The sequence below is a fragment of the Drosophila nasuta genome, chromosome 2R, assembly GCF_023558535.2.
Source record: "Drosophila nasuta strain 15112-1781.00 chromosome 2R, ASM2355853v1, whole genome shotgun sequence".
Lineage (NCBI taxonomy): Eukaryota > Metazoa > Arthropoda > Insecta > Diptera > Drosophilidae > Drosophila > Drosophila nasuta.
The window spans coordinates 14,362,903-14,382,391 of record NC_083456.1 but is presented as its reverse complement, the minus strand read 5'-3'; the positions used below and the strand labels follow the sequence as shown (position 1 = coordinate 14,382,391).

Sequence of the window (19,489 nt, the reverse complement as noted above, 5' to 3'; positions counted from 1 at the left end):
TATTCGCATCGCAAGCACTTGAAGCATCAATTTTCGAACTAATGAAATTGCTATGAAAATCTATCTATTGCTTATACAGAAATTCTTATCTAATTCTAATTTTACACACAGTCTCAAGCACCGCTTCTGCCTTGAGTGTTTATAGGGTATGGAAATGTCGCCTCTAGCTCACGTTGTTACTGTCGTTGTTGCTCATTGACGATTTCTTTAATTCTTCAATAAATTTGATATATGTTTGATTCGTCTAACGGAAATATAGTGGTAGGGCCAGAGGGTAAGCCAAGCCCATAGCATACAACAAACAGCCCACAGAGGAATGCGACAAATGTTTTGGGCTGAGGGCGGGGTTTTGTGTATGAGCTGGAATGAATCCAAATACTTTTACTTCTGTGGCATTTAATGAGCCGCCAATTTGGCAATTGGTGTTTTGATGTCATTGCAGTGTCGGCTAAAATATGCTGCTGCTGCTGTTGTTGTTGTTTTGCTTTTGTTTCCGACTTCGTTGATGATTATTTCTTTTTTGTTTTCCATAAGAATTTTCATAGAGACCCACAGCAAATGTGGACTAAAGTGAAAGCACTGCCATCTGCGTGTTAATTGCGCTCAGAATTTATATATTTGCCCCCCGCCGCCCACACATTCCAACTTTGTTGCCTTTTTAAAAAACATCAAAGCCTGCGCAGCGGAATGTCAATAGGTTTGCTAATAAATACTTATATTTATGCAAATGAATTCCTGTTCGTCTTACGACAATTGGCAACACGCTGTTCTTGCTGCCCTTGAAGTTTTGATTTATGCAAAGGCAGTTATTCGTATTACGCATACGCTGCGTATGAGTGATTTCACAGCATGTTTAATTTCATAAAAAGACAAAAATAAATACAGTTACCCAACCTCGTCGATAGCCTCATAAATCCCAAAAATAACGCAAGTGTTACATGTGTTACATGTATTTTATTGGAAATAATCGAATTTTAATCAATTCAAATTGAATATGCGCATAGACAGCGGATTGTTGAGTGCTCACAGCTTTATTAAATCTTTAGTTGTAACGGCGTTTCGTAAAAGAAAAATAACCCAATTGTTTATTGTAAATGTATATTTATTTTTGTGCGGGCTACAAAATGTAATCAACAATTTTTCTATAGACTAATTAATTGAATATTAAGCCATGACTGACAGTCTGCCAATTAATAAAAATCCTGATTTCATTATTTTGTTGATGTGCATTTGGTTGTGCATTTGATGCTTTCACTTGCAGATTGCAAATGGTTAACTATATGTATGTAAATGTGTAATCTGTGTACATTGCCAATAAATAAATGTTCAGAGTGTGAGAGTTGCAACAAAATCAGAATTAATATTAATTGGGCTATTGTGTGGCCCTCGGATTACATTAAACTCGATGCTTAAATCTACAAAAAACACGTTAATCGTATAATTCGTTAAATGGTAAAAATAAATAAATAAATAAATAAAGATTAACAATTAGATTATATTTAAGATATTCGCATATTCACAGTTCGATTTAACAAGGAAATGTTGACTCAAATTAAATAGTTCGTACTTATTGTTAATGCAGCTGCTGCATTATCAACTATTGTATTATGTCTGCATATTGCACTGTGGATAGAGGATTTGGCAATCCTTTTGCTCCTGTCCATCACGGGCTGCCTGTATGAGACGGTAAAAGCGACGCACTGCCTCATTGGCATGCGTTACGGGTTCCAGTTCGTTTGTATCTCTGCAAAATAGACCAAAAATCCAAAATTCAATTGTGTTATTCAATTAATTTGAAGAGCAGCAGCTGACTTCCAGCCACTGAAGAGTCAGTGGAGCGAGCATTTGCAAAACTCTGACAGGAACTCAGTTAATTAACTTTGCCATTACCGTAGCGTTGCCGCATTAAAACTAAACTTTCGTATATCCTTGATAAGGCACAACTTTCACTTACGTGGTGCGTGTTCTTTGTGTGCGTGTCAGATAACCCCTCGAAACCCCACTCACAAAAATCTTTATCTCCTTTCGCTTCCTCTCGACTGCCGACTGCTGACTGCCAATGCCTTTGGGCATATTCATTTTGGCTTTTGGAGTCTGACGTCGCAACGTCTCAGTTCAGATACCCCCAATTTGTAGGTGGCCCATTAAACAAAAACCGCCAACAGTTTCAGACATGGTTGTAAAGGACCTAATGGATTTTCTACTCCCCAAAGGCTAGACAGAGCAGTAGAGTTGTATGGTAGATGTAGTAAAATTACCATCTCTCAGTTTGTAACGCAATTTCCACTTTATTTCGTTAATAAAAAACTATCAACAATATTTTTGGGGTGAATTAAATTCTCTTTTTACTACCATTTTATTGCGCTGCATATCTCCCACAATATTTAAATGACCTAATTGAATAATTAAGTTTTCTTCGTCTGACTGCTGAAATTAATGTATTTTCAGGAAATGTACAGACTTCTTATGACATATGTTGCTACAACAGCAAGTGAAATTATCTTAAACTCAATTTGCCATGATAACTTAAGCATACTTAATGAAACATGCGGACGGTTGAGATGCACTACACAATTCAAGAAGAGGACAATAACATTCAGAATTTGAACTTCTAAATAGCCACTTATAAGCATTGTTGACTTTCATTAAAATCTGCATTCCAACTGACAGCTGACTAATTGAAAATTTGATAGAAATTGCAAATAATGAAAATTTCAGAGCACGCAATACGCATTAAGTTGTGAACTTTTCTCAAGTTTTATTGCGAGTATTTTGTTGTCGTTTGGTGTCTACACATTCAATAGATAAGCAATTTCCATTGTCTGTCTCGAGAGCTATCACCAATTATTAATCAACAACCACGCATATTAATTAATTTTCCGTTTAAAGCCAAAGTCGAGGCCATTGTGTTAGCTTTATGCCTGAGCTTGATCCTCTTCGTTGGCTAAAATATTTGGTGGCCTGAGTCTCTGAGTGCTGCACAAATATTTGAGGGTAACCGACTGATAATATTATGGAGCGCACTTCTGGGGCATTTAATTAATGATGTGTCATTAACATTCAACATAAACTGTCATAAATCACACAATACGCATACGCCACCGAAACCAAGCGACCCCGAAAGTAGGCAACAATCAACAGTCTCTGCTGTCAGTCACAAATTTTCATATTCGTGCTTCACAGCATAGTGTCAACAAACCTATCAAAATTATGGTGACGATGTCTCGCAATTTTACAACCATTGTCTGCCATGTGCTGCCGCAAGAAAAAACAATGCTAACTACATGCTACAACAAGTGCCAGAAGAAACAAAGGCAAAGATAACAGATGAGAATGCCCTAGACGAGGGCGGTCAACACGGTGCCACAAGGGACACAACATTCATCTCTTTTGAATCACTAGACAATGCATAAGTCATGTAATTAAATTACTTTTCAGACAAAGAATTGCACATTGAAATTATGTTGTTGAAGAGTGCAAAACTACTTCGAGATGAACTCAATTCAATCTCAAAGTGACAACAATAAGTCATTTGACAAATACTTATGCTATTCGCATTCGTTGTTAATTGCAGTGTATTGAAATTATAAATGTATCTGTCGCATGAGTGCACTGCACTGTTGGCAATGTCCGTTGACAGCTGAGCTGCGATGAACTGCCTGAGCGTCAGTCAATTATGAAAATACTTTGCGTGGGTGGCGCCCGTTGACGCGCTCTTTGACGCCACACAGCCGTTTCATTCCACACGGCTGCCCAAATGTGCATGTTTGCAACGTGCACTTCAATAGTCAGACAATAGCTAGAGATACTCAGAAGAAAAGACTGTGCGCTGTGACAAATGGCTTACATACGGGCATAAGCGAGTAAATGAGTTTCGAGTTGGAGTCTAACTACTCACACTTTCTTCATTCTCGCTTCACGCTTTTGCCCATTTATTGAAAAGACTTGTCAGCTGCGTTTATTCAGTTTCTATTTTCACCTGGGGGAAAATATGCTTGCACTGAATGATCTAAAGAACTTGACATGCCGTGACATTTTTGACGCTTTTGACTCTGCCAGACATTACAATTGGTAATTCTATGTTTAACTATTAGAGCATAAAATAGCCCAAAGACTTGCAACGCATTTCTAACACTTTGCGCTTAATTTCAAGCGGCATCATCGTTGCCCAACTAAACCAAGTCAAAATCAAAAGTAGACAAACTTGTCTCACATAGTACGTTACATACCGACTGAGCTCAGCGGATATGAAATTGCTGTGCGGACTGTAGGTCGCTGGATCCTTGTACATGTTGCACACGATGCGCTCTTTGCAGAGATCATTCTTGACGCCCAGCTGCTCGATGATTTTGTCAATCTTCAGCAATATCGGGCTGTAGAATGGATCGTAGTTCAGTGGATACAGTGGCTGGAAACGCATAAAAAGAAAATCATTTTATTAGTAATGCAAACACAATCTTTTTTTGATGCATTGTGATCAACTTTCGAACCTGTCCATCCTGTACGAAAGGTTGGTGCTCCAGAATTTGTTGTTGCTGTTGGATCAGTCGTTGCTCAGCCTGTATGCGAATGGCCTCCTTCAATTGTGCTGCCAGCTGTGGCTGTTGTTGTAAAGGAGGGCGGTAAGAGATAGTTAATATTAGTATAATACATATTATGTTAGCCTTGGCCTGTTGTGTCGTGGTGTACAATTTGCATAGCAATTTCGCTAAGGGGGGAATTCAAATGGCTCAATTAGCAAGCATTTAATATGATTAAAGTCTAGCTGAATGAATGGGTTTCACAACTGCATGGACAACCCTCGAAGTTGCCTGCCAGCTGTGCAAGTGCCGTTGGCATACTTTCTCAACGCAGTGTCGCCTTCATCATCAGTGTCAACCAAAGTCCCAGTTTGTGAAGCGGCACCGCGTCATTTCGAAATATGAACTCATTTAATTAAGCCCAACAGCGAGTGATTTTGCCATTTTTAGTTGCCGATGCGTTGGCCATGGCAAAGTGCATTTTAATTATGGCTTAGTTAACACTCGGTAGGGTTCGCCTGCTGTTGTTATACTTGTTGTAGTTGTGTTAGTTCACATGAGTACACTTAACACTTGGGCACTTGAAAGTGAAAACAGTCCGTGACCCAGTGCTGGGAAGACAAAAAAATATGTGCATAGCACTTTACTATCGCACGACGATGCAATTTGCAAGACGCCGTTAAAGAGACACTAAACATTCGGACAAATAAACAGTAATAACTAAGGAAAACTCTTTAAGTCTCTTTACGAGAGACCAACAAAAAAACGAAGCTGTCAATAAATACCACCTCATAAGCTAGTCTACAGCTATATTTACGATGAGATGGCACAAAGTGAAATGCTGTTTGCCAGTTGACTGATTACGTTGTTTTACATGTGGTGACTTTGGTCAAAGGTGCCAGCTATCAGCTGTCAAAAAAGCCTTTATCGATTTATGAATTCTACTGTTTGCCATTTGATTGAAATCATGGATTACACGCTAAGCTGGCATTTATTGATTTGCCAGCAGATGCGCATCCGGTAAATTTTGTGAAACGCAATTGCACTTTTGTTGACACACTTTGCCAAAGACGAGCTCCTTTGCTTTTATATAAAATACTTACCGAAAGTTGAGGCTCCTGTTGTTGTGGCTGCTGCTGAGGCTGATTGCTGCGAGCTGGCGGCTCGTATTGGGCGGCAATTTGTGCAGCTGTTAGCCCAGCTCCGACATTCTGTCGCAGGGGACCTGCTGCATAGACAGGACTGTGCTGTGAAAAGGCTGGCCTAGAGCTGGGAGAGTGTGTGTGAAGAGGTGTTGCAAATGAAAACTGTTAGTTCTATGCAAATTGAAAAGTGTTTAGCAAGCAAACAGATTTATAATTTCCCATGAACACACACAAAAGAATGCCTGATAATTCCACAGTTGTTTTGTTTTCATTTAAATTTAAATTTGTCGCATAAACTCAGCATGGGATCTGAGGCAATTAGGATTTTTGTATACTAGTTTAGTTGATTTTGCAAAGCGTGATGTGTGTGTGTGTGTGTGTTAGTTAGGTGCTGGTGTGCGTGTGTGTGCGAGTTTTTATTGTGCTGAGTGTAGGCTGTGGTTCTGGGCACTTGATACCTTTGTTCGTCCAGACTCTGTAATTTATTTAAACTGTGACTAGAGGCATGCGGTGTTTGATAACTCAATTGTTGTTGCTGGTGTTGGTGCTGTTGTTGTTGCTGTGGATGTGTGGGTGGCCTTTGTTGTTGGGTGCCTGGCCATGATTGCGTCTGTTGCTGATGCTGATGTTGGGAAACAGTCGGCTGACGATGCTGCTGCTGTTGCTGCTTTGCATAACTTTGGGTTGTGCCCAAGCCCCAAGTATGCAGCTCATTTGCATCGTTGGTGTGAGGTTTAAAATAATGCGCATTATCATCAACGTGTGCAGCGCGATTAATATCGCCTATGTATCTATATTTTGGGTGACGAAGATAGTTGGTGTTTTTGTTTGTGTGTGAAGAAGTAAGTGTGTAAAGTGTGTGTGTGAGAGTGTGAGTGTGTGACATGCGTTAAAGACAAACATTGACAGACAAATAACATAGAAGAACATGAAGTACGTTAACTGCTGCTGTTGCTGCTGCTGCAAAACTTACTCAGAGCCCAGTCCAGGTCCGCTGTTCTCCCAAGCGCCCTCGAAGTGCTCATGTCCTGGCCCAGGACCGTATGTCTCGTGCACAGGAGCGCCGTGTAGGTATGCTGATGGATGTCCTTTGGGTGGATGCGTGTAGATGATTTCCGGCACCGAATGATGCTCACCGCTGTGCCATGGTGGCACAACCTTTAAGAGATGGAGAAAGAGAAGTGGAGTAAGAGAGAGTGTTGCAGAGAGAGGCTTTCATGATTCCCTTACGTTTTGTCGAAAGTAAAGCAACATTAATTTTTTGTTTGGCCGCTTTTCTTTTCTTTTTTTCTGCTGTCACGATTTGAGTGCCCTTTGTGCTTATAGCTATTTTTAGCACGCGTTTTTGAGCTTGATTTCGGCACAGTTCAATGACTGTTAAATAGTCGTAAATAATAAATACGCGATATCTGTGTATGTGACAACAGACATTGCGCAGTTCAATGTCTTTTGATGCGATTGAAGAACTACATTTTGGGTACTCTATAATAAATATAAATACCCAATTATTTGGGAAAATGAAGATGGAAAAGGTCATGACGTAGACGACTGCACTACATTGAATCTTTTTTTTTTTGTAAAACATTTTGGTTAAAGGACTGAACTCTGTGTTTTTTTTCAAAGGTATCTGATGTTCAAGTTCTTTCAACTAGAATACTATTACTGTTTAATTTATGACTGTGCTGCTGCGCTTTTTTCTTCTCACTTCTTTCTTTTTTGTCTGTATTTGTTTATCTGCTTCACGTGTGGGCTAAAGGACCCAACTTTTTACATCTCTTTGCGAGTGGCAAAGCAACCAAAGAAGAAATGGCGACAATTTTGGCACTTCACTAGCAGATGACATGCGTTTCAAATTTCGACAGGCAAAGTGAGTGGAAATGGTGAGATATGTGTCGTTGCTGGGTAATAATATTTGTATGTCTGCGCGTATGTGGGACATAATTTAATTTATGACTGACAGTTAGCTTATTGCGGAGCTTAACTCGTATATAGACTTTTGAGTTTAAAGCCAACAATCACTGTGGGTTAAATCCTACTGGGAAGTCGTTCAATATGGATTTGAGGTTTATGATGCTCAGTCCATTTCGTTTTCCGATTCATGCTGAATATTTTATTTAAATTCCGTTTGACATTTTATTGTCTTACACATTTATGAACTTGTACAAACTGGTTTAGCAAAAAGAAATTGACCCGCACCTCAATTTCCAAGCAGATGTTCCCATTGAGGTTGCTTGACTAATCAATGCGTTGAATTTCCAGCTGCTTGTTGACTAAGTCTAAGACAAGCCCTCGCTGGCTTTAATTTTATCACGTTATAAATACGAGTGTTTATCTGCAGAGCTCAAGCTCACAGAGAATACTCGCCAAGAGCTGCAATTATCTCGAGTCTGTTGTCATTGACAGTGCGACGACCCCACCTCACATATCCCACTCAAGTTGTGTGTTCATATATTCGCAAGTGAATATTTCATAAATATATCAGCAAGGATGTTTATTGCATTGTCGGTTCGAGTGTCTGTCGTCTGTTTATGAGTGGGAGTCTAATCTGTAATCCTTGTGAGCGACAGCATTTATTTTGGGCAATGAATTTGGGGATTCAATTTGATGGAATGCCAACTTGTTATCCCAATGGAATATGTGCCGAAGACACTGTGTGGTCGCAGCACATCTTAAAGCTGATGGCACTTTTTGTTCACGTTTTTGTGTGTGGTGAAATTCAATTAGCTAAAATTTCAGTTTCTATGCATTACACATACGCCATGTTGTTTTTTTAATTACCTTTTATGATATGAGTGGCTCTGTGACAATACATCTAACCAAATGATGGGCGTGTGCCGCATAAATAAGCAAAAAAAAAAAAGAAACAGATGAAGAAAAAGAAGCGCACTCAAACAAAATACAAAACAGATAGAAAGATATGTAGACTGACAGGCAGACAAACTCATAGATAGACAGGCAGCAAAAAAAAGAAATTCAGCCTCTTACGGTTTTGTCTTTAATGAAATTATTCACGCTGCTCGTTGACATTTCAACGAAAACAAAAAAAAAAAAATCAAATCCGTGCGCGGCAATATAATAGAAAAAGAAATGATACAGCAAATGATTAAGCTCGAAAAACTGTTTCTCTCTCTAATGCAAACATACCGTGTGATGATGATTGATCAGATGATGATGGTGATGGTACTTCGTGCCTCCATGATACGACTGCTGATAGTACGAGCAGAGCTTGAAGAGATGCGATAATGCCGGGAAAAGGAAAAGTAGGAATTTCAGCAACAACTTTTTGGCCGCACCAACGCCAATGACGATCGGAAGCAACCAGAATAACTTGATCTTGATGATCTTAATGATGAGCGCCAATGCAATAAATGACAACAGCAATTTGTTGCGTAGAAATTTGTCTAAGGAAACGAAAGTTTGCTTGTCAGTTATGTTAAAGTATTGAAACTGCAATTCGAAATGCTGCCAGAAATTGAAAGCGGACTTTCTGCAATCCCATCTAGATTGACCAGTTGGGGATTAAATTTTATGGTATTTGTATTTGTATTGGCGAACTTACCGATTTTCTTCTTGATCATGCCAAGAAGACGAGCCTGCACCATCTGTTTGGGTATCAGCTCCAGTTTGGCAATGACCCCATTGCCTTCGATGGACCGAGGCGAGATGCGAAATGTGGCACCATTAAACATAATCTCCGGCAATTGAACTTCCACATCGTGTGTCATTGCGAATTTGATTGTTTTCCCGTAGAGCGCATTGGACACTTCCTCGATGGGGGGTTTCCGGGGCTACATCGCACAAATAGATATGCATAAAAAGAAAGATTTATGAGTGAAATGACTTTGCGAAAATATGGAAAAAGAAATTGACAGTTCTGTGCTAAGGAAAGTTGTCCGAACACTTTAATACAGAACACGCAAACGGCTTGCATAACACTTGGTCAGTTTTATTGATTTTAGCTTGTTATTTTTTTTTTTTATTATTTTGTTGTGATGCATTCGAGTAAATGAAATCAGCTGCTAACGTCAAAGAGCCAAAGTGCCGTGACTCATATGAATGAGAGTCGAATGCTCATTTCTTTCTTTCGAGTAAAAATCAAATCAAAACTGAGCAAGTGAAAGTTTACAGCGTGAACGTGCCAAGAAAAATGTAAACAAAACGAATGCAAAGAATCGAATGCCAACCGAGATGTGAAAAGTGATCACAAAAGCTCACACAAAAAAAAAGCGAAGAGTCGCGTCTACCTACACATGTGATGTTGCTCACAAAATCAAATACCAAATGAAAGCGAAATGAGCCAAGGGCTGAGTGCGGTCTTCTTACATAAGTCTGAGTCGGCATTCGATGTGATATAATTGGGATTGAATTCAGACTAAGAAGTATGACTTACCAGATCGCCCTTCATTAGGTATTTCCTCTTCGATTTCATTATCTGGCTCGTATTGCACTTGATTTTTGTAGAACTTTAGACGCTGTGTCACATTGACATCGTTCATACTCAGAGCCCCATCCAGATAGCTGTAGACATTCTTTTGAAAGCAGGACATGTCTGGTCGCTTGTAGCAGTCGCGTATGATGCCATCCCAGAGCTCATTGCCGCTGGAGAAACTGCGCGCGAAACGCAACAGTATTGAGTCGCTTCCGTTGACCCGCTTCCTAGTTGACGGCTTCTGAGTTACATTTACAATTGGTTGCCAATCCTCTGCAGGTGTATTTGTGGTTGTCTCAGTTCCTGACTCAGTACTGAAGTCAGGCGTTAGTGGCGTTGTGGACACAGACAGCTCATCCGCGTTGACAGTGCTGGCGAGATGGAAGCAGAGACACATCGCCAATAACGTCAGCTGCAGCAAGTTGTGCGAGTTGTTGTTGTTAGTTTTTTGCCATGGCAATGCGATTTCTTTTACTCTGAATTGAGGATGTGCAATGACTCTCACTTCTCAGCCAATTAAAGAGTGTCCAGTTTTTTGTGTCAACTGAAAGGTTTTGCATTCGCATTTTCAATTTCACTTGTTTCATTTGCGGCTGTGCAAATTTACACCTTCCGACTGTAATTGAACAAATTATCGTCCCAAGTTGAGGCTATTTGGTTGCGCTCGACTGCCGTTGGCGAATTATGCTAACTGGGCCGACGTGCTCAAGGCTCTGGGCTCAGGGCAGCTGTGATGGCCCCCAAACAATAACCAACTATTGTCGATTTTTTTGTGGGCGAAATCAGTCTGTCTGCCGTTCGTTGGTCACAATCAATTTACAAATGTTCCGCACAAAACCAGATTAACACGCAAACACAATTTCATTGATTTGAACTTGTCCGTTGTGGCACGCTCTTTATTGTTTGCCAACTGTAATGTTGTTGATTTTCACAAATTCTTTTTGGCGGTGCGTGGCACGCACAACGTTGCTTTCTTTTTTGTCGTCTATTTTGTGCGAGAGTGTTTGCAATTTCGCTATCTGCTGCATTTAGCACATTTTCTATTTGCTTTACCAAAACTCAAACTTTGAACAAGACGCTCAAAACAACATGTAGCTGCCACCTGCAATTACTTCATCTATGCGCGCGAGACACACCTACAGTCTAACGGTTGCCGCGTAATTCGTATCTTAGTATCTCAGAGATACTCGTATTTGTATCCACGCTCCAATCTTCAATAACGTGCGCATGCGTGCGCGTCTGACCGACAACTGACTGAGTCGCGTTCCGTGCTGGCCAAGATCATGGCCGGGCCAGGCCAAGCTGCCGGTTGATATCACACACTCTCTCTCTCGCTCTCGGCTTTCGTTAAGTTGTTAGCGGCAAACAGTTTATGTATCGTTCAGTTCAGTTTTTTTCCTGGCTTCCTCTTTCTCTTCGTCTTTGACTTTGACTTCGGCTTCGTTCACACGTAGCGCCCGGTTCGGAATTATTGTAGATGGCTAACTCCAGCGAGATTCTTCCGCAGCGCTAACTGTTGTTGTTGGCTCTTTTAGTTGTTTCTTTCAGCTTGTTTCGTTGGCGTTCGCAGAAAGTTGTTTAGCCGCTGTTGCCTTTGTTTGTTTACATTTTCCAGTTAGTTGTGATTGTTTCGAGTGCAGTTTTGTCTGCCCGTTTTGACGCGCTCTTTTGTTGCGGCGCTGCGGACACTACTGTAGTCTGCACTTTTCGCGGCTCTTTAAAATACTTCTTAAACGAGTTTTACTGTAATGCCAAAATTAAAATGAGGTTTCTTTAAATTACATGCAATCACAAAGAAAACTAGGTCAGCAGTGTTTTTGCGCATATTGGGAATATTTAAGGAGTTAAGAGATTATATTTGACCGAACAAAGCTATAATAAGGTCAACAAACTATTTTCAATGATAACCGGAAAAGCGAGAGAAGGGAAAATAATTAAAGGTAAAGGTAATTAATTCCAATCTGAGACTTGCTTTGTATACAAAGTGCTCGTAAGTTTATTGATTTAATGTTCGGCTTATGGATTTATACCGCGGCGCACACTCTAGATTTGGGCCCAATTAGGGATACTTAATTCCTTTTACTTGATTTGAGCTAAGTGCACATGTGCTACTCAGACAGCTGATGTAATCTGCAAAGTCATTTATAATGTCTAGTATAACAAAATCAATTACACTAAATTACGCACACAGCTGCAGGCAACGGCACACACCACACACATACACGCACACAAACACATAGATAAACACACACACACAAATGCGCACAGCATTTGAGTTATGATTATTATTTTTAATGAGCTCGCTTGTTGAGCAGCGACCACCAGGCGTATGAGTAACGTTATCAACGACATGTGTTTTAAGTTACGAATGACACTGTTATGTCTTTTCATATTAAAAACGCATTCTTTAAACTACCGCTTCGCTCCGCTTTGACTTATGTAATCAAACATGAAATAGTCATAAAACACTTTAACAAATGCCATCAAAATAATGGTCAAGAAACAAGTTTCTTTCCGACAAGCAGAACTTAAATTACAAGTGCGAGTACGAATGCGAGTGCGAGTACTTGCAGCATTTGGTTACGAGAGTTGCGAGTACCTGTGGTGCTCTATGATTATTAAGTAAGCACCATGATTTTCCTTTGTTTTGACTTGACTTTTGGGTTCAGCAGCTAACGGATGAGGTGGCCAACAGAGCGGTCAAGAGGTCAGCGGCTGAGATGACAACACAAAACTAGAACATTGCGTGAGTTTGTGTGCTCATCTAATGATTAGCAGATTTGTGCGCTTATATAAGGTACTGTATTATCTTGTGCTTTGGATTTATTTTTTGTTAGTGGCTTTCACTTGAAACACTACTGATAGCTCTGCCATAATGATTTCATTAAATCTGCCATAATGACACTTGAAATGGCCAACTGCCGGCTGTCGCGATTGCAGGCCAGATTTAATTTGGTAACAAGCTTTCGCTTTGAGCTGCTACTGACAGGCATTTCAGTGAGATTTTTATTGCATTTTTATGTGACAATTTTTTCGAGCAGTCTCTTCTTATACTCGTATATACAGAATCCAATTACTTGTTTTTTTGTTGTGGTTGTTATGTAAAAACCTTAAATTAAAAAAATATTGTGAATCGAGCGGCTTTAATCATTTTTGCCAACTTTCAGTTTCAGTGTTAATCGCATGTTTAGTGAATGAATCTATTAGATTACTAATTTCACTTTATGCGTGTATCTTGCTGTCAGTCCACCCGTCTGTATATATGTATCTATATCTGCTTGTGGCAATTTGTAAGCTGATCGCGTCTAGCGTGCAAATATTTCTTTTTTATAAATTATGTTTTAGTTTTTGTTGTTGTTGATTTTCGTTTTATTTGTACTCTGGTTTGAGCTCGCTGTAAGCGTTGAGAGAAATCTAGTAGACGGCAAACGCAAATTCACTTTCGTTGCGGTTAACCAACCCGACTTACTAATGGCTTATTAAGCCCAAATAGATTGGCTTAATTTTTACGAGCACATTTATGTGCAGGCGAGTGCAACGCATTAAAATGGCTTATTACGAGTATTCCCAATGTTTTTTCTTACTTGTTCGATAAGTGAAGCCTAACTGAAAAAAACGTGTTGATAAAGCGACCATAAAAACCAAATCGTCACATTTTGCATATTTACACTGGCTGCGTGATTTGCATTTGCTTTTTGTTATACGAGTAACAATCTGTAACAATTTGAAAATGCCATTTACGATTCCATTAGGCTCGTAGATGAAGGTCGTTTGCAAATTACTCTTAGAATTAGATTTAAAATTATATTTAAATATTTCTCTCAGTAATATGAGACGACTTATCTGATTACAAACATTTTGTTAACCTTAAACTCACTCAATCTGTTTTACTTTCTTTTAAAATTAAGAAAGCTTTAATGGGAATTCATATAAGTCTTGCCACTTTGTTGCTTTGCAGTAAAAATATAAGTATTTATTTTAAAAGAAATCCCATTCTGAATAGATTATTAAATTCACCTAGTAAAAGAAAGTATTAGTAGTATTGTTTTGTTTAGATTTGCAGTAATTTCTCTGAATCAATTAACTGTGGAATTTATACAAATGAGTTCCATAAAAATTTGTAGTCTTCGCACTGGTGTTAACCGCTATGTACTTTAGGCACGCCATGTAAAGTGTTTCTGCATTTGTCGCTGCAGCGGTTAACACGGCAAAGAGAACATTTACATATGTAGTATGTTTGTATGCAAACACTGTATTACCGGCACGCCAGCCCAGCTAATAACCCAACTTGAGGGAAGAATTAGGTAAGAGTGAGCAGGCAAACAGCGGCTGTTGGTTATTAGAGCGTATAGAGATACTCATCTGGCATGCGCTAATAACTCATGCGGGCAGAAACTGAGATTCTAATTTGGCTACTGAGAACATTATTCAGATAAACCACAACATGTGATACCACATCCAATCCAACAAGGGGCAATACAAATTTCACTTTTACATGCACATGCTCGTAATTTCTAAAGGAGAAATGCAACCAAAGAGACAGACCCAAAGACCCAGAGACCGGATAACAGGTTTTCGTCTCTCTTTTTCTGCTGAGTTTGTGTGTGTTTTTTTTTTTGGCTTGCTGGTTGATAAGCGGAAAGGCCACAGTCGTCAGAGTCTGTGTGGTAGGCAATGACAATGATGCAGCCTTGGCCCGCAGTCGAGTCGTCCAGCAACTGTTGATTTGCTGGTCATGCAGCAAGTTGCCTGGCTGCATTTTGAAACTGGGTGAAATTTATGCATATTCGTTGCTTTTTTGGATTAACTTTTACTTACGCAAATCGCACTAATAAATTTTTATGGACTTACATATACGAAACACACACAGGGATATATAAATACATATATATATATACACACACATTCATCACAATTAACGCATTATTCTCGCTCAACAAAATTTGGTGTTGCGTGACGTCTAATTAGCTGTAGTTTCAGTTGCAGTTTGTTTGCCACATTCACTTTCGCTTGTTTGCACGGCAAACAGCAACAAATTTCACGAAATTCATATTAAGAATTAATCTTGTCAAGTTACGACGCGTCGCGACGTCTCTTTGCCGTCTTTCACTTTTACAGTTGCGGGTTTTTGCTTCGGCGTGGGGTTTGGCTTATGACTTTGGCGCTTCTTGTTTATCTTTGCTGTCTGTTGTCTTAGTATTGTTTGTTTTTGTTGTTGTCACATACTCCCTAGCGCGACGACGGCCAAACGTTTGTCGGCAAGTCTTGAGCACCGACTGAGGCGAGAAGTCGCAATCAACCAGGTTTCAACTGCAAGAAATTACCAACTTTGGGTGCCAGAGATTCACTTATCCACAATGAGTAATACAAAGAGAGACTTTAAATGCTGCCTAAAAGTATGCAAGACATAAATTATTTCTGTTTTTATTTAAACAGAAAATATACTGAAATGTTACAGACTAAAGATATATAATAAAACTGCAGGGTTTACAATTAAAAGGAATTTTTCAATAACTCGATTGTGTTCGTATAAAAAATAAATCAAAAACAATTAAAGTATCTTTGTTGTATATATTAATTGTTATATTTTTTTGTCGTACAATTGCATTACGTTAAACTCAAAAAGATATCTCTGCATCGTTTGCATCACCTAGGTAGTTTGATTTTTATTTTTTTAATGTAGTGTTGCATAATATTTATTGACGTAAAGACATGTTAATATAAAATTTATTTATTTTGTTGTAGCTGTTGTTGGTAGCTGTTGACTATGTTGATGGTAGAGCTATTGTTGTTGTGACAGTAGGAATTGTTCCAGTTGAAGTAGTAGTAGTAGTTGTTGTTGATGTTAATGTCTATTTCATTTTCAATAAATTTCTAAGCGGTTGCTTTGGAGCATCCTCAGTAAACTTTTTACTTTTGTTGCTCGTGTATTCCTCATTGGGCTTAGTAATATACTATGTTAACTTCATTTGGATCGACAAATAATTCCTTAATACCTACTCCTTCACAAATAAGCAGAGCGCCCAGAAAAATAATAGCTACTGCTAAAAGTCAAGAAGAACTGTTAGCAAGTTAACTAAGGATAGCGTATCCTCTTACTGCAGCAGGAAACGGTATAAAATGTTGTGACTTTATTAATAAGAAATACTTAGTAGTTCAGTTTTTATACCCGCTACCCATAGGGTAGAAGGGTATTATAACTTTGTGCCGGCAGGAAATGTACGTAACAGGTAAAAGGAGGCATCTCCGACCCTATAAAGTATATATATTCTTGATCAGCGTCAACAGCCGAGACGATCTAGCCATGTCCGTCTGTCCGTCTGTGTGTCTGTGTGTCTGTCCGTCCGTATGAACACCTAGATCTCAGAGACTATAAGAGATAGAGCTATAATAATTTTTCGACAGCATTTGTTATGTTTGCACGCAGATCAAGTTTGTTTCAAATTTTTGCCACGCCCACTTCCGCCCCCGTAAATCAAAAAAATCGAATAACAAGCGTAATTGTAAAGCTAGAATTACGAATTTTGGTATATACAATAATAAGTATAGTACTTATGATTCTTGAAAATTTGGTTGCGATCAGATCAGTAAATTGTCGAAGTTATTAAAGAAATACTTTTGTATGGGCCAAAACGCCTACTTACTGGGGGTCTAATTTGCTTTGGCCGACAATCTGGTATATTGTGCGGTCTATGGTATATTTTGAATGTGGTACTATATCGATATACCAAATATACCATTTGGTATATTTTTTTAGTGTTTTTAGTATATTTGGTATATTTTAATAATAATACCCCAAAATATATTTTTAGTATTTTTGTAGTATAATTGGTATGTTTTGAGAATAATACCGCAAAATATATTGCTTTTATTCAAAATGGGTAGCGGGTATCTCACAGTCGAGCACACTCGACTGTAGCTTTCTTACTTGTTATTTTAGTAGTGGTGAATTTGCTAATTAGAAAAAAAAACAACCTGAAGACACCTGTGCAAACTTGCTAAATTATAACCGTTATATTGATGTATAACATGGAAAGGGTAATTGCACTTTAACGCAACAATAGTAGGGTAGTGTTAGTCTTACTGATAAGATCTAAATAAAACCATTAAATAGATATTAAGAGATTAATTTGAATATTTCCATGCTGATTTTCGTATGACAAAATATTACAAAATGTATTAAAGCTACTTTGCCCTTATCGTAAAGTTGTTTATTAAAAAAAATACTTTCTTGGTGTAGTTATTTAATTTTTATTTAAATTGTAAATTTTTTACTGTAGTTTTTATTTAAATTATTATTTTTTGACGTTTGTGTTTATTTCAATTATTAGTTTTTTACATCAATGTTTAACCATTTACATTGACATAAAACTATAATTTTATATATTTTATGGTATCGGGGAGGAGCCTTTTCTGGTCGTCTCTGTTGTCTCTGTTTGTGGTAGGACCGTTGTTGTGGTAGTTATTCCCGCAGTCGTTTTTCGTTTCTTTTTAAATAAATTTCTAAGCGGTTGCTTAAAACCATCATCAGTAAACTTTTGATTTTCCTTGTTTGTAATTCCTTCATTACGTTTAATTAAATCATCCTTTTGTAGTGTACTAATCATATGCGTTTCTTCAAATTCTTCTGTTATGCCTTGATTTGATAAATCAACTCCTTCACAAATACTGAGTGCGCCCAGAAAAACAATAGTTACTGCAAAAAACCGGAGGTAATTTTAAGCTTCTTAACGAAAAACCGTGTATCCTCTTACTGCCGCAAACAAACTTCATGGTGGATTTACGATAACTGAAATATTCGCGATTCGCGTGGGTCTTTAAAAAGGTTGCGACTTTATTAATAAAATAAACATAGTAGTTTTGTTTTTAATTTATAGTGGTAAATTTGCTAATTAGCAAACAAACAACATGAAGTCACCTATGCGGTGACTTAAGCCGTTGATTCTCTCAATACAATAAGTTTATGAGTTCTTGGTTAAAAATTTTTTTTTTTAAATGATTGCTTGGTGTTTATTTTTCGCCAATATTTTAATTTTTTTTTTATTGAAGTGTTTACTCATTTACATTGAAATCATAATTTAGATTTAATTTTATTTTTATTGTGACTCGGTGGAGCCTATTAAGGTCGTGCAAGTTGATTGCTTTGGAGGAGTCGAATGATTTGGATTTGTTAAAACCGTGAACTCTAAGGTTCTGTAAAAGGAACTGCTTCAGTAGAATAAGTTGGTCTTGTGGTAACCGTAGACTTCGTAGGTTCTGTAGAATGTATTGATTTTGTTGGAATCGTCGACTCAGTAGGTTCTGTAGAATGTGTTTGGTTCGTAGAATGGGTTGGTTTTGTTGGAACCGTCGAATGAGTTGGTTTTGTTGGAACCGTAGACTCAGTAGGTTCTGTGGAATGTGTTGGTTCCGTAGACTCAGTTGGTTCTGTAGAATGAGTTGGTTTTGTTGGAACCGTAGACTCAGTAGGTTCTGTAGAATGAGTTTGTTTTGTGGAATGCGTTGGTTCTGTAGAACGAGTTGGCTTTGTTGGAACCGTAGACTCAGTTGGTTCTGTAGAATGAGTTGGTTTCGTAGAATGAGTAGGTTTTGTTGGAACCGTAGACTCAGTAGGTTCTGTGGAATGTGTTGGTTCCGTAGACTCAGTAGGTTCTGTAGAATGAGTTGGTTTTGTTGGAACCGTAGACTCAGTTGGTTTTGTGGAATGGGTTGGTTCTGTAGAATGAGTTGGCTTTGTTGGAACCGTAGACTCAGTTGGTTCTGTAGAATGAGTTGGTTTCGTAGAATGGGTAGGTTTTGTTGGAACCGTAGACTCAGTAGGTTCTGTGGAATGTGTTGGTTCCGTAGACTCAGTAGGTTCTGTAGAATGAGTTGGTTTCGTAGAATGGGTAGGCTTTGTTGGAACCGTAGACTCAGTAGGTTCTGTGGAATGTGTTGGTTCCGTAGACTCAGTTGGTTCTGTCGAATGGGTTGGTTCCGTAGAATGAGTTGGTTTTGTTGGAACCGTAGACTCAGTAGGTTCAGTAGAATGAGTTGGTTTTGTTGGAACCGTAGACTCAGTAGGTTCTGTGGAATGTGTTGGTTCCGTAGACTCAGTTGGTTCTGTCGAATGGGTTGGTTCCGTAGAATGAGTTGGCTTTGTTGGAACCGTAGACTCAGTTGGTTCTGTAGAATGAGTTGGTTTCGTAGAATGGGTAGGTTTTGTTGGAACCGTAGACTCAGTAGGTTCTGTGGAATGTGTTGGTTCCGTAGACTCAGTAGGTTCTGTAGAATGAGTTGGTTTCGTAGAATGGGTAGGTTTTGTTGGAACCGTAGACTCAGTAGGTTCTGTAGAATGAGTTGGTTTCGTAGAATGGGTAGGTTTTGTTGGAAACGTAGACTCAGTAGTTTCTGTG

The 19,489-nt window shown here is 38.7% G+C and overlaps 1 protein-coding gene across 3 annotated transcripts; it reads right to left on the bottom strand.

The window, feature by feature from the left end:
* Nucleotides 1-1,475: 1,475 nt before the first annotated feature.
* On the bottom strand, nucleotides 1,476-15,353 carry LOC132786181 (uncharacterized). Of its 3 annotated transcripts, XM_060792642.1 has the most exons (11): nucleotides 14,946-15,353; nucleotides 10,056-11,837; nucleotides 9,588-9,589; nucleotides 9,225-9,453; nucleotides 8,810-9,066; nucleotides 6,639-6,823; nucleotides 6,124-6,456; nucleotides 5,624-5,789; nucleotides 4,491-4,601; nucleotides 4,230-4,408; nucleotides 1,476-1,744 (listed from the first exon to the last, which is right to left on the bottom strand). In XM_060792642.1, the coding sequence occupies exons 2-11, from the start codon at nucleotides 10,489-10,491 to the stop codon at nucleotides 1,606-1,608; spliced, it is 2,037 nt and encodes a 678-aa protein (XP_060648625.1). In that variant the 5' UTR covers nucleotides 10,492-11,837; nucleotides 14,946-15,353; the 3' UTR covers nucleotides 1,476-1,605. The 3 variants fall into 3 exon arrangements, with proteins under 3 accessions (XP_060648625.1, XP_060648622.1, XP_060648624.1); XM_060792639.1 differs by lacking the exon at nucleotides 9,588-9,589 and having other exon boundaries at nucleotides 14,946-15,348; XM_060792641.1 differs by lacking the exons at nucleotides 6,124-6,456; nucleotides 9,588-9,589 and having other exon boundaries at nucleotides 14,946-15,346.
* Nucleotides 15,354-19,489: the final 4,136 nt, after the last annotated feature.

Coding starts and splice junctions, on each gene's coding strand:
- LOC132786181 (XM_060792642.1), bottom strand. CDS start 10,491: ATGTGTCTCTGCTTCCATCTCGCCAGCACTGTCAACGCGGATGAGCTG. Junction 9,067..9,224: donor CATGATCAAGAAGAAAATCG/GTAAGTTCGCCA, acceptor TCGTTTCCTTAG/ACAAATTTCTACGCAACAAA. Junction 5,790..6,123: donor CAGAGTCTGGACGAACAAAG/GTATCAAGTGCC, acceptor ACACTCTCCCAG/CTCTAGGCCAGCCTTTTCAC.